The following is a 26,664-nucleotide window of genomic DNA, read 5'->3' on the forward strand; positions in this document are numbered from 1 at the left end:
AGAGCACCCACATCTGCTTAGAGATCAGGCCTTCCAGCTGCCCCACCCTTGGAGGGCGGCAAGCCAATGGGACCGAACTCTTTCTGTTCCAGGAATCCACCCGGCCGTCCAGTGATTCCAGCTCCATCAATTTCCGGGCGACTGATGGTGAGTGGCGCTGGCGTGGCTGCTGTTTCCGGCCTCCTGGCAGAAAAAATAGGGATGCACGCCCAATCGGGAGGAAAAACGAAAAAGAAACCGTGCAAAGTGTGGCGACAAAGGGGCCATGAAAAAGATGCCAATGATTGCAAAAGCACAAATTGTGCTGCATTTAAAGATCCAGAGATCTATATGGAGGAAATGAACCAGACACATATATCCATTTATCAATACCTAAAGATGCTATATTAATGGTCTAGAGTAAATAGATAACAATAGCAATTAGTAGTCTAGAATAGCTAGATAACAAAAGCATTTATCTTGCAGATAGTATCTGCACATGCATATGACCAAAATATTGCATCTCAATGAATAAGACAAAAGTCATAATAAAAGGTAAATGCACATTCAAACCCAAACATATAGATATTGCGTGCAGAAGGTTCCAAGTTCCCTCCCTGGCAGCATCTCATAGGAACATAGGAAGCTGCCATATACTGAGTCAGACCCTTGGTCTATCTAGCTCAGTATTGTCTACACAGACTGGCAGCGGCTTCTCCAAGGTTGCAGGCAGGAGTCTCTCTCAGCCCTGTCTTGGAGATGCTGCCAGGGAGGGAACTTGGGACCTTCTGCCTGAAAGCATGCAGGTGCTCTTCCTAGAGCGGCCACATCCCTTAAGCGGAATATAGCCTCCCATTCAAATGCAAACCAGGGTAGACCTTGCTTAGCAAAAGGGACAATTCATGCTTGCTGGCACAAGACCAGCTCTCCTCCCATGCAGGAGTCCCACCTCTTTCAAGCTCCCCGTCTTAGCTTCCCGGGGCCGACGGTTGCTGGGGTCCTAACTGTGCCCTCTCTGCTCCTAGGGCGCCTCTCCATGGACTCGCAGGACGGCGACAGCGGGCTGGATTCGGGCACGGAGCGCTTCCCTTCCGTGAGCGAGGCGAGTGCGGAAGGGGCTGTCCCCTCCACGGGTCGTGCGGCTTCTGGGGGCTGGGTGGGTGCAGGCCCTTCTGCACGGCGACTCGATAACCTCGTTGTCTTTGAGCAGATCTCCTTGAACCGCAACTCGGTTCTCTCCGACCCCGGCCTGGACAGCCCCCACACCTCGCCCGTCATCACTTCCAGGGTGTTCCAGCGCCATCGGCGGCAGGGCTCAGATGCGGCTTTCGCCTCCACCGTAGACCAGGTCAGGGCTGGGGGACGAGGTCTGCTCCTCTGTTTCCGTGCAGGTTGGGCCCTGATTGAGAACGTAGGGAGCTGCCGTCTACTGAGTCAGACCATTGGTCCAGGTAGCTCCATATTGTCTACACAGACTGGCAGTGGCTCTCCGCTGGCAGGAGTCTCTCTCAGCCCTAGCGTGGAGATGCTGCCAGGGAGGGAACTTGGGACCTTCTGCTCTTTCCAGAGCGGCCCCATCCCCTAAGAAGGGGATACCTTACAGTAGTCTCCCATTCGACCACCTTAAGTGGCGCAGTGAGGAAAGGCTTGACTAACAAGCAGAAGGTTGCCGGTTTGAATCCCCGCTGGTGCTATATTGGGCAGTAGTGATCTAGGAAGATGCTAAAAGGCATCATCTCATACTGCGCAGGAGGAGGCAATGGTCAACCCCTCCTGTATCCTACCAAAGACAACCACAGGGCTCTGTGGCCACCAGGAATCGAAATCGGCTTGACGGCCCACTTTACCTTTAGTCTCCCATTCAAAGGCAAATCAGGGCAGACCCTGCCTAGGAAAGGGGACAATTCATACTTGCTTCCACCAGCCCAGCCCTGCTGGATCAGGCTGTGAAGGCCTCGCTATTCCAGCGTCCTGTTTCCTCCAGTTTCCCCTCAGATGCCTCAGTCAGGAGATGAAGGCCTGCCCCCCTCCTGCCGTGGCATCCCCTACACCTGGTATTTAGGGGTCTCCTGCCTCTGGACCTGGAGGGTAGCCTCTAGCCATCAAGAGTAGCCACTAATAGACCTGCCCTCCCATGAATTTGTCTTAAGCCACTTCTAAAGCCATCGAAGCTGGTGGGTTTATCGTTTTGCCTTCCGAATTCTGAGCCATCCAGGTAGACGTGGGTCTCGATTTTCTGAAGGTCCAGGTTCTCCCACCGCCCCCTCCCCGTTCTGGCTAAAAACTTAAGCATGAGACACTGATCAGCTTTTGTTGCTGCATCTCCTTCTCGTGTCGTCCACTCTCTGTTTCTCTCTGCCTTTGGTGACCTTGCTCTTCTTTCTGATCCCATGTCGCCGTTCAAAAATGGCTTTCTGCAGGATTTAGACCGAGCATCAAGACCGCTCATCATCGGCCCAGAGGAAGATTACGATCCTGGGTACTTTAACAAGGAGGTAGGCGCGCACCTTGGCGGCAGGGGTGTTGGGAGATGCAGGTGGTGCCAAAGGCTCTCTCGGCCCACTCCCTTTGTTTTCTTGGTCCAGGGGGTGTTAGTGGCTCTGGGGCAGCCCGAATGGGAAATGCCCTTTTTCCCTTTTCCAGCTCTAATTCTGTTGGGTGTGTTTCCCCTCCCAGTGTGATTCCCTCTTCCAGGACTTGGGGAAGCTGAAAACGCGGCCGGCTCACCTGGGGGTCTTCCTGCGCTACATCTTCTCTCAGGCAGACCCAAATCCTCTGGTATGATCCAAAAAGACTTCCTGACTTTCATCCCCTAACCTCTTCCCTTTCTTCCTTCCTCCGTCTCCCCTCTTCTTTTTCCTTCCAAACTGGGGTGGGCTTGAGTCAATCTGCCATGGTGCTACTCATTTTATGTGGCACCTAGGAAGCTGCCTTCTGCGGAGTCTGATTAGGGCCCATCTAGCTCAGCGTTGTCCACCCAGGCTGGCAGCAGCTCTCCGAGGTTTCAGGGAGGAGCCTTTCCTAGCCCTCCCTGGAGAGGCTGCCAGGAATTGAACTGGGGACCTTCTGTATGCAAAGCAGTTGCTCTGCCATTGGGCCCCATCCCCATGTGGATGAAGTGTAGCTTAATTAATACGCAGTCCGGATGCTAACTTTTAAAAAGTGCTTCGGTAACCAGTTCGGAAGTGTTTTAGATAACTTCATGCAGAACGACCGGAAACTCTCTTACTTGTTAACTTTATAAAGTGAAAACCGTACTAAGGATTTGACTTATTAATATTAATATTAGTATTAATATTATTATTTTAATCATTTTAAAAATTGTTTTAATAATTTTATTCTATTGTTTTTATTCTCGTGTATTTCAATTTGTGACTTTTAAATATTTTAAATTTTGTACACCGCCGAGAGATACACAGGCTGTATAAAAATATAATAGATAAATAGATAAATAAACTTGAGGGTGGGAGGAAGATATTATTTTTGCCACTCTTTTTCTTTTGAACTTGTTAAAGTTTGTTTTTTTTAAATAAATGTACAACAGGTGAAAAGGCAACAGGTATTTAAGGGAATGTCTTTCTCACCATGAGCCCCACTGCACATTGAGATCATCCGGAGAGATTCATCTGCAGTTCATCCGGAGAGATTCATCCGGAGAGATTCATCTGCAGATTCACTGCCCATTGAGATCATCCGGAGAGATTCATCTGCAGTTGCCACCAGCTCATTTGGTGGCTACTCCGGGATGGGCCTTCACTGTTACTGCCCTGAGACTCTGGAATGCACTCCCTGCTGAAATAAGAGCCTCCCTATCTCTGACAAAGCCACCTAATGGCACAGCAGGGAAGCAACCTGCCTAGAGAACCGGAGGCTGTTGGCTCGAATCCCCGCTGGTGTGTTTCCCAGAATATAGGAAACTCCTATATCGGGCAGCAGTGATGTAGGAAGGTGCTGAAAGGCATCATCTCATACTGCGTGGGAGAAGGCAATGGGAAACCCCTCCTGTATTCTACCAAGAAAACCACAGGGCTCTGTGGTCACAAGGAGTCCACACCAACTCGACGGCACCACCTTTCCTTTTCCTTTCCATCTCTGACAACTTTTAAGAAGGCAATTAAGACACATTTGTTCACCCAGGCTTTTAATTACATTAGTTTTAACATTGTGCTAAATTTTAAATTTTTCAAGTTTTAACACTGTACTTCTGTCTTGGGCAGTATACCAGTGTGTGAAATAAATAAATAACTGACCCCAGAAAATAAAGCGTTCACCTGTCAGCTGCAAGTTGAGGCTCTCTGAGGCTTGAACCACGTCTTTGGTCCCAGTGACCATTTTGTGTGCGTTGACTAGTTGGGAGTTCAGTTCCAACGTCTCAGAATAGGATTGGGGGTTTGTGATCTGGTCCGCTTTGGCTCCTTGCTTGCATAAGCATCAAGGAAGCCTTCCCTTCACCACTTCCTCTTTTCGCGTCCTCGGGGGCGTTTCATAACCTCCTGGCCTTCCGCTGGTGGCCGCCCTGACCCCTCCCTGCGTTCTGTCTCCTTGCAGCTGTTGTACTTGTGTGCAGATGTTTACCAGCAGATGAACCCCAAGGAAGCTCGGGGACTCGGGAAGGACGTCTGGCACATTTTCTTGGAGAAGACGGCGGTGAGCGTTGCGGGGCAGCCGGGGCTTGGTTGCATCGGGCCCGCCCGTCGGTGGTGTGGGTGGGAAGCAAACCGGATTGAAAGGAATGGCAGGATCTGCTGAGCCACGCCTGTCAAGGCAGAGGGCCGGCTTGAGCGTTAGGCGGCCGCTGGGCTCTGTCAAGCAGAGCTCTGCGCCTGAGTCCACTTTTTCTCTCCTCCTCGCTTCATCCCCAGCCTCTGAGAGTCAAGCTCTCCGACCAGCTCTTGGCTGAAATCGGTGAGTTCTCTGTGAGCACCCAGGATTAAAATTTAGAGAGACGAACACCTTGAGAGTAGAGGTGACAGCGTTTGAGAGAGTTCTCCTCCCCTCCGCCCCTCTCCACATGTTCCTGGCACAGGCCTTGCCTTCCTCTAGATAGCTGGGCCTGACAGAGGGAGCTGGTGTCTTTGGAGGGCCACGGAGGGGAGGGGGGCGTGTTGAGGCATTTCCTTGGGCATCACAGACAGGGCTGTCCTTAGGGCAGGACAACCGCTCCCAGCCCCACTATTGTCACCCTCGTCATAATTATTTAATACTTTTCTAGACCACCCAGAACGCAAGTTCTCTGGGTGGTTAATTAACCCTGGGAGGGCCCCTGCACTGGCTGATTTGCCCCCGGCCCTGCACCCCGCCAGGTCTTTCTCACAGCCCTGGTTGCAGAGCTTTCCTGCTGCGGCTGCCCTAGAAGCCTCTGGCTCTCCCACTCCCGCTGCACCCCATAACAGTTGGGCTTTCTCTTGGCCACGGCTCTTCCAGACTCTCGTCTGCGGAATGGGGAGGACGTCCGGAGCGCCTTCTTGGAGGCCCAGGAAGCTGTCATGCCCGAGATCCAGGAGCAGATCCAGGATTACCGGTAAGCTCTCGCCTTACTTTTTAATTCTGCCTGTCCCTTTTAGCTCAGCCTTGGTTCCCCAGATTAATTTATTTTTATTTTATTTTATTTTATTTTATTAATTAACATATTTTTATACTGCCCAAAATTTACGTCTCTGGGCGGTTTACAACAAAATAAAAACAGGGATTTTAAATGTTTTCCTATTATTTTAACTCCCATCATCAGTCCCAGCCACAGTGGCCATCTGCCAAGATCCGGGGACCCCAGGTAGTGAGCCCCTTCCTTCGTCTGAGGCTGAGTCGCTTTCCAGCTCTTCTCTTTAGGGTCCCCCCCTCTCCCCCCACCACTGGGGGGTTAGAGTTAAGCTGGGGCAGCAGCAATGTGTGTGTTACATTGGATAGTTTTTTTAAATAGGGCTGCAGTGTTTAACCAGTCGATCGGTTAAATTAATAGATCAGTAAAGTAAAGTATGCTGTCGAGTCGGTGTCAACTCGTGGCAACCACAGAGCCCTGTGGTTGTCTTTGGTAGAATGCAGGAGGGGCTGATCATTGCCATCTCCCATGCAGTATGATATGGTGCCTTTCGGCATCTTCCTGTATCGCTGCTGCCTGATATAGATGTATCAGCGGGGATCCGAACCGGCAGCCTCTTGCTTGATAGTCAAGCGTTTCCCCGCTGAGCCATTAGGTGGCTAATAGATCAGAGGTGGTCTTTTTAAAACAACTAAAAAGTTGCCCCCAATAAATTGGGCACCAGGCTTTCTTAAAAATATATTATTTGACATAGTATGCTATGTGACCTTTATCCACATGCCTATTGACGCTCTCAAAGAATTCCAAAAATATGAGAGCCAGCGTGGTGTAGTGGTTAGAGTGCTGGACTAGGACCGGGGAGCCCCGAGTTCAAATCCCCATCCAGCCATGAGACTTGCTGGGTGACTCTGGGCCAGTCACTTCTCTCTCAGCCTAACCTACTTCACAAGGTTGTTGTGAAAGAGAAACTCAAGTATGTAGTACACCGCTCTGGGCATACACACACACACACACACACACACACACACACACACACACACACACACACGCATGCTTTGGAACAATTGCAAAACAAATTGATTGACTAATTTAAAATTCATAGGATTGATCAGCTTGGGTATCTTTAATTGGGTGACAACTCCTGCAGTTTTAAGCTCCCGCTCCTGCTGCCATCTGTAATGGAGTGTTATGGGATTGGTGTTTTGCTGCAGCGGATCTTGTAGCGGATGTCCTCTGATCAGACAGAGAAATAAGGCGAGGGTGCTCTGATCCACTTGTAGCCATTTTCAAAATGTTTTTCAACACTTTTTTTTGCGTGCTTTCTAGGAGAGACCCCAAATATGGTGATAATGTGTGTGGTGCCCTGCAGAGAACAAGGCGGATAGATCCCTGCCTTGAGGAGCCTACAGTCTAAAATTCTATAAAAGCGGTTTCACAGGAGGAGAGCAACTGGCCCTGTCCAGCCTCCCTCCAGTGGCTGTTGTTGGTGTCTAGCTTATGTTTCTTTTCAAAGTGTCAGCCCTTTGGGGACAGGGAGACGTCTTTATTTATTCTTATTTCTCAATGTAACACGCTTTGGGGACTTTGGTTGAAAAGCAGTATATAAATATCTGTAGTCATCGTTAACGCAAGCTTAGGTACAGTCGGGTTATGGAGACCAGCGTGTGAAAGGCTTTGCAGAAAAAAGTGGGCTTTGGGTGGGGAATAAGGAGGCATTGCGCAAGGTATTCTGGGAGTTGCAGGCAGAAAGGGTCGCAAGAGAGAAAGGACCAAGCTATAAGAGTATTGTATTGCTGCCAAAGGCCATTGTGGCTGGGGATGATGGGAGTTGTAGTCCAACAATATCTGAGGACTCAAGGCTGGGAACTCTTTTAGCCTACTTTATTTGATTTTAATGTTGTTGTTGTGGTTGTTCTAAGCCATCTTGGGCTGGTTGTGGAGGTAGGTGGGACTGAAACATAAGCACTGAAACGGAAGAAGAAAAGCCAGGGAAAGGGGCCTGTCTGTGAGACTTGAGCATGCCAGGGGCCCCCTCTCTGTTTGCAGGACAAAGCGAACCATGGGGCTGGGGAGCTTATATGGGGAGAATGACCTGATGGATCTGGACGGAGACCCCCAGAAGGAACGGCAGGTGGCCGAGAAGCAGATTGCTCAGCTCGGGGACATCCTGTGAGTGAGAGGTTTGGACCGGATGGGGCTAGAGAGGGGAGGGGGTATCTGGAGTCCGAGAGCCCCTTTCTGTTCTCTTGAGGAAGGTCGATCCTGCCGTTTAGTTTCACTAGAGCCTTTGAGGCTTCCCAAGCGCAGCGAGGAACCGCGGCTGTGCTGAGCCCAGACGTATCTCTCTTGCTTTGTCCGTGGTGTGCTCTGGCGATTGTGAGGGTAATGGCTGGAGACTATCTTGCCCCTGCTTTGCTTCCAGGCTGTGTCTTTGGATTGATGGATTCATCTCTTGATTGAATTAATTCCGAACGACCAGGGGAGGTTCGGGGAGAACTATCCATCCCGGTGGCACAGCTGTGGCTCTGTGCCAGGATGGCCTGGCCAGATGCAGGATCTTGTTTGTTTTCTGGCTGGCAGTGGGAGTGCCCTATGCCGAGAGAGCTTGCCACAGCAAAATGGTGTTTGGTTTGCCCCGTCCTTTGTTTGAAGAATACTGGACGGAGATAGAAGCGAACCCCTTCAGTCTCATTTGGTCGGGAGTCACCAGAGGGTCAACACCAGGAGGGGTTACACATTTTTGCTGGCTTTGGTAGGCAGCCCAGACATTCGGCTGCCCCCAGCTTGGCTTGTAGGCTCTTCCTGATAGTTGTCGCGCTCAGCACAACTGTGGGTTCCTCAGATTTGCCTGGATTAAAGAGCCACAGAACCAGCTCTGGCCACTGCAATGGCTGGTGATGCCGTGGAGCTGAGATTGCACGAATTCATTTTCCTGGTAGCACTGGGAGGAAGGTATCTGGGCTCTGATTCCACTGTCCCTGATTTGGGTCCCCAGTACCTTATGCCTCTCTCAAGTCCCTCCAGGTTTCCTTATGAGGTCTGAGAGATCCGAGGGGACCATTCCCATTTGAAATGCCCTTGCTGGTCGTGAGCACACCTGTAGGTCTGTGATTCACGTCACAAGAATTTGAGGACTGAGCACCCAAGAGTGAGGGGAGAACCCTCCTCCTGGCCACCAGAGACCTGAGGCAGTGAGACCACCAGCAGAACATCGATTTTGATGATTCGGGATAAGGGACTGGGGAGAGATGACATCACATAAAACCCGTCTAACTTGTTTCTCCTTCTTCTCCCTCCAGATCCAAATATGAAGAAGACCGGAGGTGAGTCTCTCTTGAATTTGGCACCCATGGGTGTCTTCAGTTCAGTGGACGTTATAAGCTCAGGCTGCTGATAGGCAGTGACAGGAAAGGGGGCACCCACATTGAGGGACTCATGCCAGGGCTGGCAAATGTGGGAATCTTAGGCCCACAGAAAACAGAACAGCTCATTGTCCGCTTCCAAGAATGACTTGCTTTCCCTTTATACAAATTTTGGCATGTCTCCCCAACATTTATTTGATGTCTCTTGGGCCCGACAGAAGCAGCACCAGAAGGCGCTCCAGGTTCAGGCATGGTATTTCTTCTTTGGGTATATCTGATTAGTTGAGGGCATAATCAGGCCGGGATATTTCAGGACCAAGGAAAGCTGCAAGGTGGTGTAGTCATTGCTCCAACAAGAGGCAGTGATCAGCGGAACTCTTGTATATGGGGCTGATTTCTGACTGCTGTGGGGCTGCCCTTTAGCTGAGGCTGTTCTGACATCTCATTTTCCACTCTTGGCACCATTTCGCGGCCTGTAGTTGTGTGCTCTGCCATTCTCCCCTTGGAGACTGAGAAGCCGAGGGTGTGTGTTGAGGCTTGGCTTCCCCGCCCTGCCAAATCCTTATTCTTATAAAAGATCTACCCTGCCTTTCGAGCAGAGTCTTCAAGGCCGCTTACAACACGTTGGGGAAATAAATGTGGGAAATGGCATCACAATCCAAATAAACATTAGGACAAGAATAAAAATCCCCGGAAATCAGTGGCAAACTGAAGTAATGGATGAAAAGAGCAGCCGAAGTTGAATCCTGATTTAGGGCTTAAACAGTGAAGACTGGAACCTCTGAATTATGCCTGAAAGCAAACTGACCGCCAGGCTCCTTCTTTTAGTCTTTTTCTTTTAGATCAGTGGTTCCCGACTTGGGGGCCTCCAGAGGTTGCTGAACTACAACCCCTCTCAGCCCCAGCCCCAATTTCTTGTGGGGATGATGGGAGTTGTAGTTCAGCAACCTCTTGTTTTAGATACTCTTTTAGCTATCCGATCACAGGCTTGGCCTAGACTCTGTGATGGAGCTCTGTGAAGCACTGAAGAGGGCTGTGTTTTTCCGAAGCCTTAGCCGGAGGTGTTGTTGCTTCCCCCAACCCCTAGTTCCCCCATGAGCTTTGCCTTGAACACCTACATGAGCCACTCGGGGATCCGGACCCGGGAAGCCCGCCCAGCCAGCGTTGTGGAAAAGTCGCAGTCCCAGGAGAAGGACAAATGGCTTCCGTTCTTCCCCAAGACCAAGAAGGTGAGAGGCTGGGGCAGCGGCCGGGTTTTGCGGCATCCCAGGGGTTGTGGGGAAGGGGCCGGCTTGTTCGGGGCCCCGGGCCCAGCAGCAGTGCCTCTCACGTTCCCTCTCCGGGGTCAACAGAGCAGCAGCACAAAGAAAGACAAGGACGTGATGGAGGACAAGAAACGGAACCCCATCCTCAAGTACATCGGGAAGCCCAAAAGCTCCTCCCAGAGCAGTAAGTACCAGAGGCCAGGGCTGACGCTGTGCGCGGCCGGATGGAGGCCCCCACCCCCCACCCCCGCTATCCCAAAAGGGCTTGGGGCTCCTCCAGTCCCCAGGGTGGGCTGGGCTCACTCCCCTCTGGGACTCCCTCCTTTGGACCTCTCTCATTTAGCACGGCGTGTTCATCTGCCATCAGTGTGGTGCACGCTTAATTTTGACATCCCATTTTTTTGTTTTTCTTTTCAGCATTTCATGTCCCCTTGTCCCCTGTCGAAGGTAAAAACATCCTGCTGCTCCCCCCCCGCACCCTACTATTTATTTTAAAACTTGGGGAGGGCCGTTGTGCAGTTGGCCCCATTGGCTGCGTGGCCACCAGTTCCCCAGCACGGCTCTGTAGCCAGGAGAGGGAGTAATGCGCCCCACGTGCAGAAGTCTGTTGCTTTGGGGGGTCTGGCGTCCATTGGTGGATAGCCAGACCCTAGAATGTCCTCTCTGGGCTTTCCATGCATTGCACCGGAGTCTGCAGAGCCCCCTTGAAAATGTAAGGGGGGTCCCTCCAAACATGGTGGTGGTCTGGGCACACGGGACCTCCTGGCCATGCCAAAGCCCTCTTGGCTCCCAGGTGGGCTCATCCTGAGGCTGGGGGTTCACCAGAAAAGTGGGCATTTTCTTTCCAAGGTGTGTTGGTTGCACCGGAGATATATGCTTCCCCTCACAGAGGGGGAGCAGATGTCCTCCTCTTTAGAGATCGGGCCTCTTCCTTGGGTGCTGGCGGCCTCTTTTTCATTCCCACTTGCTTGGATCGTTGGGGCCCTAATGCTGGGCGTGGCCTGAGGCCGCCGTGATGGGCTGCGGAGCTGGGCGAGGGCATCTCGAAGCCTGTCGGGTCCCCAGAAGGTCTGGGGCCTCCTTGCTGAGCAAAATGCCATCACTGAGGAGGGGCTCGGGCAGGGCTGCCGGGCTTTGGCCTGTCCGCTGCTTTTGGACCACAGCTCCCGTCATCCCTAGCCATAGCGAGGGACGATAGGAAGGGTAGTCCAGCATCTGCAAGAGGGTCGGAGTTGTGCAGCCCCCTTGGCCGACTCTGCCAGGCCAGCCTGGATCAGCCCTCGCACACCTGCATCCACCCCCCGCACCCACGCCAGCCTCCTCTCACTGTTGAGGCCACCGCTGTGAGGGTGGCGGTCTTCTGACGGCTCGACTTCCCACCTCCCTTTAATCAGTTAAACCTGGCAACGTGAGGAACATCATCCAGCACTTTGAGAACAACCAGCATTATGACTCCCCGGAGTCCGGCATGCAGCGTCTCTCCACCGGCAGCTTCCCCGAAGACCTTCTGGAGTCGGACAGGTACATAGGAACATAGTGGGGCTGCCTTCTACCGAGTCTGACCCTTGGTCCATCCAGCTCAGTATTGTCTTCACAGACTGGCAGCAGCTCCTCCAAGGTAGCAGGCAGGAATCTCTCTCAGCCCTATCTTGGAGTTGCTGCCAGGGAGGGAACTTGGAACCTTCTGCTCTTCCCAGAGCAGCCCCCTCCCCAAGGATAATATCTTACAGGGCTCATGCAAGTAGTCTCCCATTCAACTGCAAACCAGGGCAGATCCTGCATAGCAAAGGGGGCAATTCATGCTTGCTACCCCAAGTAGGCGGCAGGACGGGGCCTGAGTCCCCATGGTGATGTTAGACAGGAGGCCAGAGCACTTTTGGTAACATGCAAATCCTTTCTTCCTTTCCTCAATGAAGAGCAGAGGGCTGGAGCATTTTCCCTTCTAGGAAAAAGTCCCATGAAATGAGGTCTCGTTTTTATTTTATTTTATGTTATTTTTACACTTACATCCCGATCTTCCTCCGAGGAGCTCGGAGCGGGGTCCATGCTTATCTTTATCCTCCCAACAATCCTGTGTGGTAGGTTAGACTGGGAGATTCATGCCTGGCCCAGAGTCACCCAGTGAGTTTCATGGTTGAATGGGAATTCGAACTCGGGTCTTCCCAGCCCTAGTCCAGCACTCAAACCACTACGCTCTGCTGGCTCTCGTGAACGTTTCCAAACTTCTAAGTTTGGAAAAGACGAAGAGGGACATGATAGAGATGTGTGAGGTTTTGAACAGTGGCCATGATGTAAACAGGGCAAAGTTTTATTTGTGCGCTCTTGAAAAATAAATAAATCACACACACACACACACACACACACACACACACACACACACACACTTCCTCCAGGTGCTAAGGTGTTTCCTCTTTCTCTCATCTGTGGCTTCAGCAACAGGGCCGAAGTCAAGCTGGGCCGGTCAGAGAGCCTGAAGGGCCGGGAGGAGCTGAAACGGTTGCGGAAAGCAGAGAATGTGCCTCGATCCCGGAGCGACGTGGACATGGACGCTGCTGCCGAGGCCACCCGGCTCCATCAGTCGGCATCCTCCTCGGCGTCTAGTCTTTCTGCCAGGTAGGAGCCTGCGTCTTGGAGAGGAGGAAGTGGTGATTCCCTTTATGGAGCAGGGGGAGAGCAACCGGCCCAATCCATCCCCAGCACAGCATCCCTGCAGTGACTGTTGCTGGTGACTGTCTCATGTTTCTTATTTTAGATGGTGAGCCCTCTGGGGACAGGGAGCCATTTTATTTATTTATTATTTCTCTCTGTAAGCCGCTTTGGAAACGTCGGTTGAAAAGCGGTATATAAATATTTGTAGCTGTAGACTTTGACATTTCTTCGTCTTGTGTCTCTAGGTCCCTGGAAAACCCCACGCCGCCCTACACGCCCAAAATGGGCCGCAGGTGAGCCACCCGAGATTCTCAGATGAAAAGGAACAGGCATCCTTCCATCAGGAGGGGGTGTCTGGTTTTTCTCAGTGGAACAGGCCCCTCGGCTGGCTTGGCGTTTGATGGGGAAAGACCGCAACAGAGCACCCCGTCCATATTTATAGCAGTCCTGCACTCTGCATTTGGAGGGGGGAATCCTTCTTGCCTTCGCTGGATCCACCAATGGAGATTTTTTTTAAAAAATAAATCTGCTCACCAGTTAATTGAAGGCACGATTTTGGTCAGGCTCCATTTCCTTGTAAATGTCACAGCATTGTGAGTTATGCGGATAGAAAATCTTCATTGGCCGGAATGTTACTGACAAAATGCTACCTTTTTGTGGGTATTGGGTGAGAGCAGTAGAGGAAGGGGGAAGAAATGAAAGATGGCTGAGGGTGGGTGGAGGGGGACAGTGTTGCAGCGGAGTCTTAACTATAAAGATTTCCACACTGTTATTTCCAAAGGGCCAGACTCGGGTAAATGGTTAGTTCTTACGAAGACCTCCGATAAAACGGTTTTGTTTTTTTAAAATGCTCATTGACATTTGCAAAGTCTGCCCTTGAGTTGACCTTTCTGGGTTCTCCAGATGGTGCCAGTTTATTTCATGCCTCACATTTGGGTTGGGAGACCTTTTGGGCAGATCCGTTTCTTGACTGCTACCTCCCCCCGCACCCCGTCATCCCTGCAGGAGTATCGAATCCCCAAACCTGGGCTTCAGCATGGATGCCTTCCTTCCCCACCTCCTGGAGGACGACCCCGGCCAGCTCTCTGACCTGGAGTCGGAGCTCGATTCCCAGAACTGGCAACACACGGTGGGCCGTGATGTGGTGGCGTATCTCCCCCAGCGGGAGATCGACCGCCAGGAAGTCATCAATGGTGAGGAATCGTTGCTTGCCCGCCCCTTGCAGTGGCTGTGCTTTGCTGGCTGAAGACCAGTTAGGTGCCTGAAGGTCCTGGGGGTGCTTTCTGTGGCCAAAAGGGGGTGGGTGGGGCCTGGATAAGTTGTCTGGAGTGAATGGTTTCTGGGTTCTCTCAAGTGTAAACAAAGAGATTAGAACTTGAGTTCTTAAATGGTTGTCAGTGAGGACCCCAAAGCCAAGACCCAAATGGATTTGAAGAGTAGGACCTCTCTTGTTTTCCACTACGGGGCCAGACAGATCAGGGGAAAACAAGAGGGACCTTGCCTGGGTCAAGGACATGTTTGGAAGCCCCATGAGAAAGGTCCTACCCATCAAGCCCATTTGGGTCTCAGGATAGTTGCGAAATCAGCCCTAGAAACAGACTCCTGAGAAGAAGAAGCATCCGTGGCCCCTCAAGGGGGACTTTGCCACTAGTCACCAAAGCCATCTGGCGCCCACTAGTGCCCAGGTTTGGCAGTCACACCCTTCCTGGCTTTTCACCCCAGTGGCAGGGTTGTGTCCAGCCCACAGTTCAATTTCTTTGGCTGCGTCCTTTCCAGATCCTGCTGGGGTCTGGTGCCCACTCTTGGGACTCCTGCCGTAGTCACGTTTGTCTAGTGCTGCCTTTGCTGTCCTTCAGGTCCCAGCAGAGTTATCCCTTTGTGATGGCTTTCTTGTGATCTCTGACTGGTCATTGGATTGGGCGCTGCATTATAGACCCGTTTTTGTCTCTCACCCTGTTGCCTTTTTCATCAAAACCTGCTGCTTTTATGATCGTTATGTGGTTTTTTAACCAGTCTTGAGTCTCATAAGACTCAAGACTGGTTATCAACCACATCACAAGAACAAAAAGGTGGGCTCTTACCCCTTAGTTAAACCAGTGTGGACTCCTGCTCATACCCCGTCTTCCCTTCCATCCCTTGGCACAGAGCTGTTTGTGACAGAGGCCTCCCACCTGCGGATCCTGCGTGTCCTGGACGTCCTTTTCTATCAGCGGATGAGGAAAGAGAACCTGCTTTCTCGCGAGGAGCTGGCCCTGCTCTTCCCCAACCTTCCTGAGCTGATAGAGATCCACAGTAAGGCTGCTTCTCTCTCTCTCTCTCTACGTGGCTGTGTAGGGGGCTTGCTGGCTGAGCCCTGACTCTGTTGCCCACGTGGGCTGCTGCTTTCTTTCCGCCAGGCCAGATGCATCCCACAGCCTTGGAGAGCTGCTGCCAGTCAGTGTTGGCAATCCTGAGCTAGATGGACCAATGGCCTGACTCGCTCTAAGGCAGCTTCCTGTGCTTTGGTGACCCTAACCCAATAGTGATAACTCCATAGGTAGATGGTGCTCTTCAAGTGTCTATTCCAAACTCTCCCCTTCTTTCCCGCCACCCTCCCCCGTGCCCCTCGTGTCCAGATTCCCTGTCGGAATCCATGAAGAAGCTCCGCGAGGAAGGGCCGGTGATCAAGGAGATTGGGGACCTCATGCTCTCTCGGGTAATGCTCCGGGAGAAGATACGGAGGGCTGCCCTGTTGGGGGCATTGGGGCACACGAGCCTCTTTCTCTCTGGGTTGTCCGCTGACCTCCCAAGCTTGACCAGGTTGTCCTCCCCGTCCCAGTTTGATGGTCCGGAGCGGGAGGAGATCCAGCAAGTGGCAGCTGACTTCTGTGCCTACCAGTCCACGGCCCTGGAGCTGATCAAAACCAAGCAGCGGAAGGAGACCCGCTTCCAGCTGTTCATGCAGGTATCTTGTGGCGACGGTGGTGGGCCCTTTCGCTTAATGAGCACGTGACTGGGAGAGGACATTCATTCATTCATTCATTCATTCACCTTCCTGTCCCACCTTTCCTGCGAGGAGCCCAGAGCAGTGCACATGCTTCTCCTTACCCTCGCAACCCCACTGTGAGGTAGGTTAGGCTGACCTAGAGTCGCCCGGTGAGTTTCGGGGCCGAGCGGGGATTTGAACTTGGGTCTCCCCGGTCTGAGTCCAGCGCTCGGGAAATGGTGACAAGACGAAGCATGCCTCTTGAGCGTTTTGGGTACGGCACAAGAGGGTCTCCTTGCTTCCCTGTCCCCCTGACCCGGGGGTCACAGGAGGCCTCTCTTCTCTCCCCCCCGTCCCCTATCAGCGCAAAAGTACACTAAGAGGAAAAGTCCGTCCTCTTTTCCGTCCTCTAGGAGCAGGGGGAAGTTGAGTCAATGAAACGAGCATTCTTAACTCCCACCTAGGCGTCCTCCAGCTCTCTTTCCTTCCTCCCTTCTTGGCTTTTATGGTGATGCTGCTGCCCGCTCAACTGCTTTCGCGGGTTCATTTTCCTGTGATGTGTTCACTGCTCCCCGCTCCCTTCCCGCCAATAATCTAAGGCACCCCCCCCGCGCCCCGAGCTATATCTTTTTTTTAAAAGGTTTACGTTTTAAATATTTTAAATTTTAAATTGCTGTTTAGTTTTTTTTTTTTTAATTGCTGTGATTTCTGAACGTGTTGGATTTTTTACTCCCTGTTTGATTAGGTGGTCTTGTTTTGTCTTTGTGAACTGCCCTGAGCCATTTTTGGAAGGGCGGTATAGAAATTGAATGAATGAATGAATGAATACATGAACTGCCTGGAGCCCTTGGAGTCAGACATGACATAAATTGAATAAATAAATAAAAATAGGTGTTCTCAGTAACGTTGCTACCAAGGTCCTAGCTTGAACACTGCCAGCTGAAAAGATGGGCCCAAAGAGGACAAGGTGGTTCTTCCAGAGATGTGCCCCTCTGTGGCTCCTTCCGTTCCTCCCTTTGCACATGGTCAGAGTGCTTCCCCTCACCTCTCCCTGTCCTTTCCCAGGAAGCTGAGAGTAACCCCCAGTGCCGGCGCCTCCAGCTCAAAGATCTCATCATCTCAGAAATGCAGCGTCTGACCAAGTACCCGCTGCTGCTGGAGAACATCATCAAGCACACCCATGGTATGTGGCGGGGAGTGTCCTGGAAAGAGGCTGACACCTTGCCTGTCCCTCTTCCCTCTCTGCCAATGCCCAGTGCCCCATCTGAAAAAAAATATCGTAGAGCTGGGGAAAGGGCAGCTCGTTCTTGGGGGGCTAAATGGACTGTGGGTCTGATCCAGCACGGCTCCTCTTGCGTGTCTCCTGGGATGGCGTGAAGGTGTTTTAGTCAGTTGCCCTGAAAAAGCAGATCTCCCCCTCCCACCGGCTGAGTCGCCCCCTCTGCCCTTGCTTAGCAGAGACGCTGGAACACAAGAAGCTGTGCCGGGCCCGTGACCAGTGCCGGGAGATCCTCAGGTACGTGAACGAGGCAGTGAAGCGGGCGGAGAACCAGCACCGCCTGGAGGCCTACCAGAAACGCTTGGATGCGACCTCGCTAGAGCGCACCAGCAACCCACTGGCAGCGGAGTTCAAGGTACGGCCAGTCCGAAGGGGGTCGTCTTCCTCACCCCTTCCTTTTATGCTTCTGCTCCATTTTCCCGCCTGCCCTTCTTCCAAATGTTGCCTTTTCCTGCTTTCCGTGCCCAGAACCTTGACTTCCGGAGCCGGCGCATGATCCACGAGGGCCCACTGAGTTGGCGCATCAGCAAGGATAAGACTGTGGGTACGTGAGAGGCACCCAAGGGCTTCTGAGGGGAACCCCTTACCCTGATCTGGGATGTATTGGGTCGATTTGGGAGGCCAGGCCTACAACGGATGTTGCTATACTGCTTTTCAAGCAAGTTTCCAAAGCAGAGAAATAAATCATAGACAAATTAAGGCCTTCTGTGCCAAGGTTTGGCCAGGAGATTGGAAGCGAATTAGAGGGCGCCAAGCCGCTTTCTCTCTCACACACGCAGATCTGCACGTCTTGCTGCTGGAAGATCTTTTGGTGCTCCTCCAGCGACAGGACGAGAAACTGGTGCTGAAGTGCCACAGCAAGACGGCGCTGGGCTCCTCCGACACGAAGCAGACGTTCAGCCCCATCCTCAAGCTCAACTCTGTGCTCATCCGCTCCGTGGCCACAGGTAACGGGAGGCCGGAGTGGCCGGCATGACATCCTGGGACTGCTGCTCTTACCTGTGCTCTGTGCCTGGCAGCGGCTTGAGTTTTCCTTCCTGTATGAAACCTTACACGCTGAAACGGTAGGGCCTGGGATACCCATTCTGCCTCTGTTTCCCGTTCAGATAAGCGCGCCCTCTTCATCATCTGCACTTCAGAATTGGGGCCTCAGATCTATGAGCTGGTTGCTCTGACACCGTCGGAGAAGAACACGTAAGATTTTTACCCTTGCCTTGGTGGGAAAGAGTCAGCAAGGCAGCTCTTGAGATAATACCTTATTGGCAAGGGGGCTTTGAGCCCGTAATGTGGTGCATCAGCAAAGAAGGCAGATTCAGTCTGTGAGTGGATTTAGTGAAGCGGTTCTATCTGGGAGAGGGTCCCTCACCCTAACCCTTGAATGAGTTTTTGTTCCCTGTGAAAGAGGAAAGAGGAATCGAAACCCAAACAAGGTGGAGAGAAGCTCCTAAATTGTTTGGTTTCTCCCCTCCAGTTTTAGTTGGCGCAACAAAGTCAGTGAGCAAAAATCTACAAAAGCAAATTTCGTGTATGTATTTCTTTATCGTTAAATTTGTATACCGCCTTCCATTAAAACAATCCCAAGGCCGTTCACACAAAAATTAAAACAAGGTTATAAAAATCACACCATTAATACATTACGCTAAAATATAAAAACACAGATCTGACTTCAAAGATTTAAAATACAAGGAAAAGATAACGAATGAGTAAAGCCGCCGCCGTGACCAATAGTGTTTAAGCTTCTGCTTCAAGGTGTTGACAGACCCTCCACATCCCTTTCCCCCCCACAGGTGGATGGAGCTGTTGGAGGATGCTGTGAAGAGTGCCACTCGGAATGCCACTTCCCCTCCCAAGCAACCCTCAGCGGGGCTTGCTTTTCACCGTCCGGCACCCACGAGGTGAGCAGGAAGAGGAGCGGGGAGGGAGGGAGAGGCTCCCATCTGCCCTCCCCAGGTCTAGCAAGGCAGGAGCTGTTGAACCAAGAGAGGCTGGCTGCAAAGGGAGGGGGTATGTTGGAGCCAGGGACTCTGCCCCGTCCTGGAGCCCAGGCTGGCCCTGATCCAAGCTGGAGGGATGCCTCCCCTCTAAACCTTCTGTTTCTTGCCATCTCTGTCCTTCCTCGTTAGTCTGATGCTGCAGGATGCTGACATCTCCCCAAACCTGACCCAGGGAAATGGCGCCTCCGGACACGAAGCAGAAGAGGAAGGGGCTTCTGGTGAGCGGCTGAGGATGGAGCCGGAGACTTGTAGCGGCCACGGTGGTAGCCACGCTGGCTGCCTGCTCTCCTTGGGGCCTCTCCTAGGTTGCTTCCACACTGGCCATTGAATGGCCATCTTTAGTGACCTCATTTCTGTCGTGGCTGCCCATTGCATTCCAGTGCCTCAACAATGCCGCTGGGTCCTAGAGTAGAAGTTGGGCCAGAATACAGGTGGTATTTGCGGTTCCGCATATCTGTGGGTTTCTGATTGACGCCCGCCATCGTTATCGGCGAATACAAAAGGGTTGAAGCCCACGTCTCTGCAGTCCCGAGATGGCCGGAAAGGGCCTTGGCGGTCGTTTCTGGTTGCCATTGGGTAAAAAGGAGACATTTTGTGGCTCATTGGTTTTTTAAAAAAGATCCCCCCCACACACACAGTTTTTCACGGAAAAGCGGAGAATTTGGGACGTGCGGGGGGGATTCCTAGACAGCTGGCCACCGACGCAGCACTTTATTTTCACTTTTCATATTTTTTTGCCCTTTTTGCCAGCCTCCAGGAACCTAACACACACACACACCCTCAAATCCAATTGACTTCAATCCAATTGACTTCAATCTGCAGCCCCGTTATCCGTGGTTCCCCCATGGAATGGAACCCCCACGGATAAGAGGGTTCACTTGTATCTCTCAGTTGATTTTTTTTTTAAAAAATTGGATATTGCTGGCCAGTGACTTTGGCTCTAAGACTTCCTCCCGCCCCCCACTCCTTCCTTGCCCCAACAGATGATACCCCCACTGAAGTACTAGCTGAGGAGAAACATCCAGTGCTGTTGGAAGAGTTGGAGGTTGAAGGCAACGAGGAGGAGACAGAGGAGCAGACACCCGCCGGGTTGTTGCCCTCTGTGGAGACAGAGGCGTTGCCTCCAGAGGAGACGCCTGGACCCAGCCGACAGCTCCAGTTGCTTCAAGAGCCCGTATTTGCAGAAAGTTTGGCTGAATCAGCTCTGGAGGATGGTGAGGGCTTGCTTCTTCCTCTCTTGGACAGTTCCCAGGGTAACGGAATCAAACACTTTACTACTTCTTCCATGACTGTAGCCATAAGCCAATTTTCAAGTTAATATGCCCACTGGGACAAGAACCTTCTCCTACTATGAGGCCGCATTTTTACAAAACCCTTAAGTATTCTATATAATGTCTGAAACGTGCAAGATATCGGAATCAGAATTTTTTGGCATTGTCCGGTATCGTTTCTGATTCCGTTACCCATGCATTTTCCGTGTTTCGGGCACTATCTAAAATACTTAAGGGTTTTGTAAAAATCAGGCCTCATAGTAGGAGAAGTTCTCTTGCCAGTGGGTATAATATAATATCAGCTTGAATAGTTGCTTGGGGCTATAGTCACGGAAAACGAGCGGGACCGGTAAGTCATAACAAAGGAAGCAGTTATCACAGGAGAGCAGCAGATCAAAATGTCCAAGTAAAAATCCAGCCTGTTAAAAGAATGACCATTTGGGTACCGGTGGAGGTTCTCATGACCCTTCCCTGCTGCTGGCCAAACCTCCCCTTGCAGTGACTGCCTCTTTCTTAAGGATGGCTTGGGCTGCAAACCTTGGACCTGCTGGGGGAACCAGGAATCCCTTTCTGAGATTCCACCTGACTCCATGTCTGGCTCTGGTTTTGCTGTACCCCCTGCAGTGGAGACCCTCCGCCACCTCGTCCTGCGTAGCTTTCTACCCTGCCGAGAGCCTGACCCCGAAGAGGACCTGACCCCGACGCCATCTGTGGTTGGTGCCAACCAGCACTGGGGCTCAGCGCCGACCAGCCAGGACTCAGGAAGCCAAGAGCAGCCCCTCGAGTCTGCCAAGGGCTGCGACCCCACAGAGGTCCCTGGGCGTTCCTCAACAGACTTGGAGTGTAGTGCAGCCAGGCCCAAGGCCCAGAGCACGGGGGCAGCGGAGGGGATGGAGCCCTGCTGGTGCGAGAACCCAGGGGAGCCTCCCGTAAGCCAGGCGGGCTCCCAGGAGACAGAGCAGCCCCCAGCTGCCGAGGGGCCAGGCAGCTACAAAGTTGTGCGGAAAGGTAGGGGCTCGTTGGCCGATCCATTCGTTGGCCCAATCCGTTGGCCCGATCTGTTGGTCGATCCGTTGGCCTGATCCGTTGGTCGATCCGTTGGCCCGATCCGTTGGTTGATCCATTGTCCAGCCAAGGGGGCCACGGTTTGGGGGGTGGGGTCCAGTCCAAGTCCAGTGCCCGTGACACCCAGTTCTCTGGAGCAGGGGCTGGAAAGCCATTGCTGATTGGAGGAGAGAGTCCTCGGCTAAATGGGGTAGTGGTCCGAGAAGGTCAACGGTGTGCCAGGGTGGAGTGGGAACATACTGTCACAGGCATTCAGGTTGGAGGACCCAGGAGGAGGGTTGTGAGAACGTTGCCAGAAGCTGGCGCATGCTGTGGGCTCTTTCGGGGATTATTTGGGAGATGGGTCATGTGACTCCTGAGGAACAGAGTGGCGAGCCCAAGGCCTAGGGAATGAAATAGAACAACATTGCCGCTAGCTTCTGTACCAAGTGAAAGGCAAAACATTTCCTTGACGAAGAGTCCTGTGGCACCTTAAAGACTGGCTGTTTTTTATTTTTATTTTATTTATTTTTTACATTTTATTTCCCGCTCTTCCTCCAAGGAGCCCAGAGCGGTGTACTACATACTTAAGTTTCTCCTCACAACAACCCTGTGAAGTCGGTTAGGCTGAGAGAGAAGTGACTGGCAGCCCAGAGTCACCCAGCCAGTTTGTTATGGCTCGTGCCGGAACAGGCTCGACAGCTTCTCCCTTTGGCATCAGCCAGCAGAGGCACGCACAAGGAAGGGGGCTGGGGTTGCGAAGGGGGATTTGAACCCAGGTCCTGCAGACAAGAGGCTCTATTTTGTTCTCTTTGCTATGCCTGTTGGGACTTGGGTGCCTGTTCTTCAGTATCCTGAACAATCACAATTTCTGTTTGCATGCCTTGCTTCCTGTCGCTCCACCCCACTCACTCTGGCTTCCTCTGAATGTTTCTCTGTGGGTGTTGGGCACTAACCGGCTCCTGTGATGATTTTAGGATATTGATCTCTCTCTCTCTCTCTCTCTCTCTCTCTCTCTCTCTCTCTCTCTCTCTCTCTCTCTCATATTTCCCCCCTACTGCATTCTTCTCCCCCCCCCCACTCCCGGGCACTCCTCTCTCTCTCCTGGTGTCTCTTGCACAGCTGAGGTGGCGGGAACTAACGGCGCTCTACCTTTGCCAGAGGGCAGCCAATCAGAAACGGACGCTGGAGAAGCAGAGCATGTGGATGGTAAAGGAAACCGACCAGTGGCCTTCTCTCTGTCTGAGTGGCTCTTTGGTGTTCCTGGGCTGTGTGCCACTGTCCCTGCGCCCTCCGTCCCCTGTGCTGCGGGTGGGTCCCTAGGAAGGGGGCTGGGCGCAGGAGCGGGATGGAGGTCTGCTCGCAACCCCTTCTCCACGGAGCCGAGGATGCCCGTGGCCAGCTGTGGTCGAGTGCAGCGGTGCTGTCCCTGCTGCCTCTGCGTGCAGGCCTGTCTCTTCAGGGAGAGGCAGTGGGTTGCCCAGTGGAGTTGGGGCCCATCTTTCTGTGCTTCCCAGACCCCACGGCTTCTTTTGGTAAGCCAGTTCCCCCAGAACTCCCCAAGCGGAGTGCCCTCGTTACTTGCAGTCTCTTTCTGGCCTTTTTCCCGACTCGCGTCAAAACGGGTATGGTCGGATTTACAGCCAGGAAAAAAATCCTCCCTATGTCACCCTCTGTGGCAGTTCTCTCTCGGTCTCTGGGGAAGGCAGTGGGGAGCAATCCATGGCCGGGAGGTGAGTGTGTTTGGCCAGGCTCCGTCCCACGGCCTGATGGTCCTACGTGATACCTGTTTCCAGGCCCCACCTGTGCTTCTCGACTCAACGCACCAGTGAAGCCACCTCCGCCATCTCCTCCTCCTCCTGAAATTGGGCTCTTGGGAGCTGGTTGCTTCCTTGGAGGCCAAAGTGCTTGTGGTTAAGCTTGGATGCTGGGCTTGGCCGTGGCGCTCAATGAGTGCCTGATGGCCCCGCTCTTCTTCTCCCCGCCCCACCAAGTGCAGGGGACAGAGCCCCCAGTCTCGCCATTCAGATACTGACTCCGTCTCCTCCCCCCGTCAGGAAACTACTTCTACGTGAGCCTGCCGGCTAGTTCCGGGGAATCCCAGACAGATGCTCGGAGCCCCAGCCTGGTGGGGCCAGCCGGTCCTTTCAGCCCGCAGAAGAGCCCGCCTCTTGCCAGGCTGCCCCACAGCTCCCAGGGGCACGCCGAGGAGGAACACCCCCCACCCCCCGGCTGGACTGGCGACCTCCCAGGCCCGGGGCCCCCAGCTCTCTCCCCCTCCAGCCAAGGGGCTCCGGACGTGGACGTCATCTTCCGGGTGATGGAGCAGCTCAAACTGAAGCTGACCAGACTAAAGGTGAGGCTGGCCAGGCAAAGGGGTGACCCCTTCTTGCCTGCCCCAAAGAGAGGGAAATGGGGGCGGCGGAAGGAGTGCACAAGTGCCACCTTGAGTGAGGCAAGGGGGCCGGAGAGAACGAAGAGGCCAATCCCTCTAGCGGGAGGCTGGAAAACTGGGAAATGGGTCGTGTTGAAAAGCATGAGTGGGAGGAGAGCTGGTCTTGTGGCCGCAAGCTTGAAGGGTCCCCTTTGCTAAGCAGCATCTGACCTGGTTTGCACTTGGATGGGAGACTACACGGGTGAGCACTGGAAGAGATTCCCCTGAGGGGATGGGGCCGTAGCTCAGTGGAAGAGCTTGTGTGCAGAAGGTTCCCAGTTCCCTCCCTTGCATCTCCAGGTAGGGCTGGGAAAGACTCCTGAATATGGGAGAAGCCACTGCCGTCTGTGTAGACAATCCTGAGCTAGATGAACCAATGGTCGGACTCCGTAGAAGGCCGCTTCCTGTGTTCCTATGAAGTGAGGGGTGTGGGGCTACAGAACAATCGCCTGTCTTTGGCTACCCCCTCCCCACTTTAAAGAGCTAGCCTGTGCTGTGCTCTCTCTCTTCATCAGGGGTCCCTTGAAGGTCCTGTGGGGCAGAGTCCTTGTTTAGACCTCCCCTCTTGGGATGGCAAAGACATTTCCCGGGGCCCCTGCTGTTCTCCCCGGCTGCTTTTGCCAGATCTTAAAACAACCCCTGAGCGTGTGGTGAATTCATTGAAGGGAGGAGTCCCCCATTTCCCCTGCTAACTGAGCAAAGAGGTGCCTTTATTTTTAAAAAGGTGGTTCTCTTCCCTTCCACTGGGGGAGAGCAACTGTTTTTGTCCAGCCCCAGCACAGCATCCCCCCTCCAGAGCGGTCCCTCCCTTATGCTTTTTCGACTGCGGGCCCTTTCGGAACCACGAACCAACCGATTGCTTTTCTCTTCTGAGAACGTGGTTGCAAATCTCTGAATATTAGTCGCCACGGAGAAGCCGCCGCAGCCGCCGCTGAGCCTGACGGGAAGCAGGGGGCCTGCCTCTGGAGCCTGGGGTGCTCATAGGTTCTCCCTCCTCGCTTGCTGCCTTTGCAGGATGTCGAGACGGCCCATCAGCAGCTCGTCCGGTCGCTGAGCAGAGGCTCTTCTGCGGACACCACCCCTGTGGGAAACCCACCGCCAGAGCTGAGCGGATCGGCACCGCCGGAGAGCCCACCACCGTCGGAAGCCAGCCACGACCCTTGGCCCTCTTCGGCAGTTGAGCCGGGTAAGAAGCAGGGCTCTCTTTCCCGAGCTCCCGCCGGCCCCTTGGCTCCTACTGCTGGGCTTTCCTCTGCCAGCAGGGTCCCGGAGGAGCCGGACTCGGCTGGGATCTGGTGTCTGCAAGCTCCCGGCTGCACTTTGCCAGGCACCTGAAACGCTCCCCCTCTCTCCTTCCCTCCCTCCCAGGGGAAAGCGCCCTCTCTGAAGACAGCCACCCAGAAGTGACCCTTTAGGGAGAGGGGTTTTCTCAAAGGAAGGCTGACCTGCCCGCGGGCTGGAGCTCCCTCCTCTTCCTTGGCCGCTTGGGCGCCTCCTTCCGTGTGTCGGGACGAGCCGGTTCAAACCGAGGAGGAGGGAGCAAGCCGGAAGTGGAGCCACCGGTGCGAGGGATGGCAAAGCCGAGGAGGAGAAACTGGGCCGCTTTTTCTTTGGGGAGGAGAGCGCACGTGGGCTTAATTTAAACTGTTGGATCAAGAATATCTGGAGCTCTCCTGTCAGGGACTTCCGAGGGTGGGCAGGCCGAGCGGAAGACCGCCAGGCCCCAGCACCACCTCGAGGGGCGAGGCCCCGCTCTCTGCCCGCCGGGATGTTCCATTTGGAAGGCTGGGCCCTGCAGACCGGCGTTTCCACTGTACAGAAAAGCTGGAATATACTCTGTATAATTGCACTTTTTGGTTTGTGTTCTCCCTCTCCGTGCTGCGTAAAGCCACACCGGGAGAGGACCCAGCTGCTTCCAGACCTTTTTATTTGATATAAATATGTATGTATGTGCATTGGTTTATTTGTAAATATAATGCTAGACTGGTTGGTTGGTTCGTTGTTCTTTAGTTTTGCCCTCGTACCCTGACTGATCTCTAGGAAATCAAAAAGGCCGTGACCACTGGAACTGACGGGGGCAGAGTGGGGAGGAGGGACCCCTGGCCGCCCCTGCAGCTGTGGGTCTGGCCGACGTTGCCCACGCCGCAGAGCAAGGAGCCCGGAGGTGCCGGTCGGTTCCCCACGCCCCCCCCTTGGGACAGGAAGTGATGTCTTCTGCTTCGGCATTGGCTTCTGGGAGATGGACTCAGCATCTCAGGCCTGCCTTGGAAACGGAGCCCAGACAGTCGGCCTCTCTCCGGTGGTCTGGAGGGGCTTGCCCGGATTGCTGCTGCTGCCCCACCTCTTGCAGCTGTGTGGGAAAGAGCAGGACCCGAGAGCAAGGCGGGGATCATCTGCCGGCAAGCAGGGGACCCTGGAGCTGGATGTGCCAAGCCACTGGAGGCCCGACAGTCTCCTGTTCTCGGGCTGACCCTGGTTTGGGCCCCATTCTCGCAGCACCCACCCGCCCCCAGAATTCATCCCACATACTGTTCCAGGCATATGATGCATAGAAGAGAGAGAGAAAGAGAGATGATGATATATGTAATTTTATATATATGATTATATATGTAATCATATATATATGATTATATATAAAAATTATATATATATATATATATATATGATTATATATAGAATATATAAAAAAGATGCCTGCTCTTTGCGGTTCGATGCGCTCAAAGCCAATTTTATTTTCTTCCTTTTAATGGTAAAAGATTTTTTTTAAAGAAAAGAAAAATTAAAATATTGTTCAATCTCCACCTCGTGTGTGTGTGTGTGTGTATGATTTTTCTGCTGTTGGGTCCCTGCATTTCATTTTTAGATCTGTGATTTTGCCAGGCAGGG

At 53.0% G+C, this 26,664-nt stretch overlaps 1 protein-coding gene across 6 annotated transcripts in view; it reads left to right on the top strand.

Moving 5' to 3' along the window:
• The window catches only part of ARHGEF11 (Rho guanine nucleotide exchange factor 11), a 59,641-nt gene extending 33,062 nt beyond the window's left edge, over positions 1–26,579 (top strand). For 3 of the 6 annotated variants that reach the window (XM_053278068.1, XM_053278069.1, XM_053278071.1), the window contains 33 exons: positions 93–147; positions 1,005–1,081; positions 1,190–1,327; positions 2,400–2,474; positions 2,656–2,757; positions 4,528–4,626; positions 4,842–4,884; positions 5,404–5,500; positions 7,562–7,684; positions 8,815–8,838; positions 9,965–10,106; positions 10,230–10,326; positions 10,560–10,589; positions 11,537–11,663; positions 12,576–12,755; positions 13,037–13,084; positions 13,797–13,984; positions 14,937–15,083; positions 15,407–15,486; positions 15,610–15,735; positions 16,822–16,939; positions 17,212–17,390; positions 17,504–17,579; positions 17,815–17,982; positions 18,142–18,229; positions 18,823–18,930; positions 19,159–19,247; positions 20,013–20,243; positions 20,925–21,308; positions 22,467–22,553; positions 23,402–23,700; positions 24,793–24,964; positions 25,147–26,579. In XM_053278068.1, the coding sequence (XP_053134043.1) occupies positions 93–147; positions 1,005–1,081; positions 1,190–1,327; positions 2,400–2,474; positions 2,656–2,757; positions 4,528–4,626; positions 4,842–4,884; positions 5,404–5,500; positions 7,562–7,684; positions 8,815–8,838; positions 9,965–10,106; positions 10,230–10,326; positions 10,560–10,589; positions 11,537–11,663; positions 12,576–12,755; positions 13,037–13,084; positions 13,797–13,984; positions 14,937–15,083; positions 15,407–15,486; positions 15,610–15,735; positions 16,822–16,939; positions 17,212–17,390; positions 17,504–17,579; positions 17,815–17,982; positions 18,142–18,229; positions 18,823–18,930; positions 19,159–19,247; positions 20,013–20,243; positions 20,925–21,308; positions 22,467–22,553; positions 23,402–23,700; positions 24,793–24,964; positions 25,147–25,193 (4,044 nt within the window). In that variant the 3' untranslated portion in view covers positions 25,194–26,579. The remainder of the gene's footprint in view (positions 1–92; positions 148–1,004; positions 1,082–1,189; positions 1,328–2,399; positions 2,475–2,655; positions 2,758–4,527; positions 4,627–4,841; positions 4,885–5,403; positions 5,501–7,561; positions 7,685–8,814; positions 8,839–9,964; positions 10,107–10,229; positions 10,327–10,559; positions 10,590–11,536; positions 11,664–12,575; positions 12,756–13,036; positions 13,085–13,796; positions 13,985–14,936; positions 15,084–15,406; positions 15,487–15,609; positions 15,736–16,821; positions 16,940–17,211; positions 17,391–17,503; positions 17,580–17,814; positions 17,983–18,141; positions 18,230–18,822; positions 18,931–19,158; positions 19,248–20,012; positions 20,244–20,924; positions 21,309–22,466; positions 22,554–23,401; positions 23,701–24,792; positions 24,965–25,146) is intronic. The other 3 variants (XM_053278072.1, XM_053278073.1, XM_053278070.1) reach the window with 3 other exon arrangements.
• Positions 26,580–26,664: the final 85 nt, after the last annotated feature.

The sequence above is a fragment of the Hemicordylus capensis genome, chromosome 14 (assembly GCF_027244095.1).
Source record: "Hemicordylus capensis ecotype Gifberg chromosome 14, rHemCap1.1.pri, whole genome shotgun sequence".
NCBI classification, from domain to species: Eukaryota; Metazoa; Chordata; class Lepidosauria; order Squamata; family Cordylidae; genus Hemicordylus; species Hemicordylus capensis.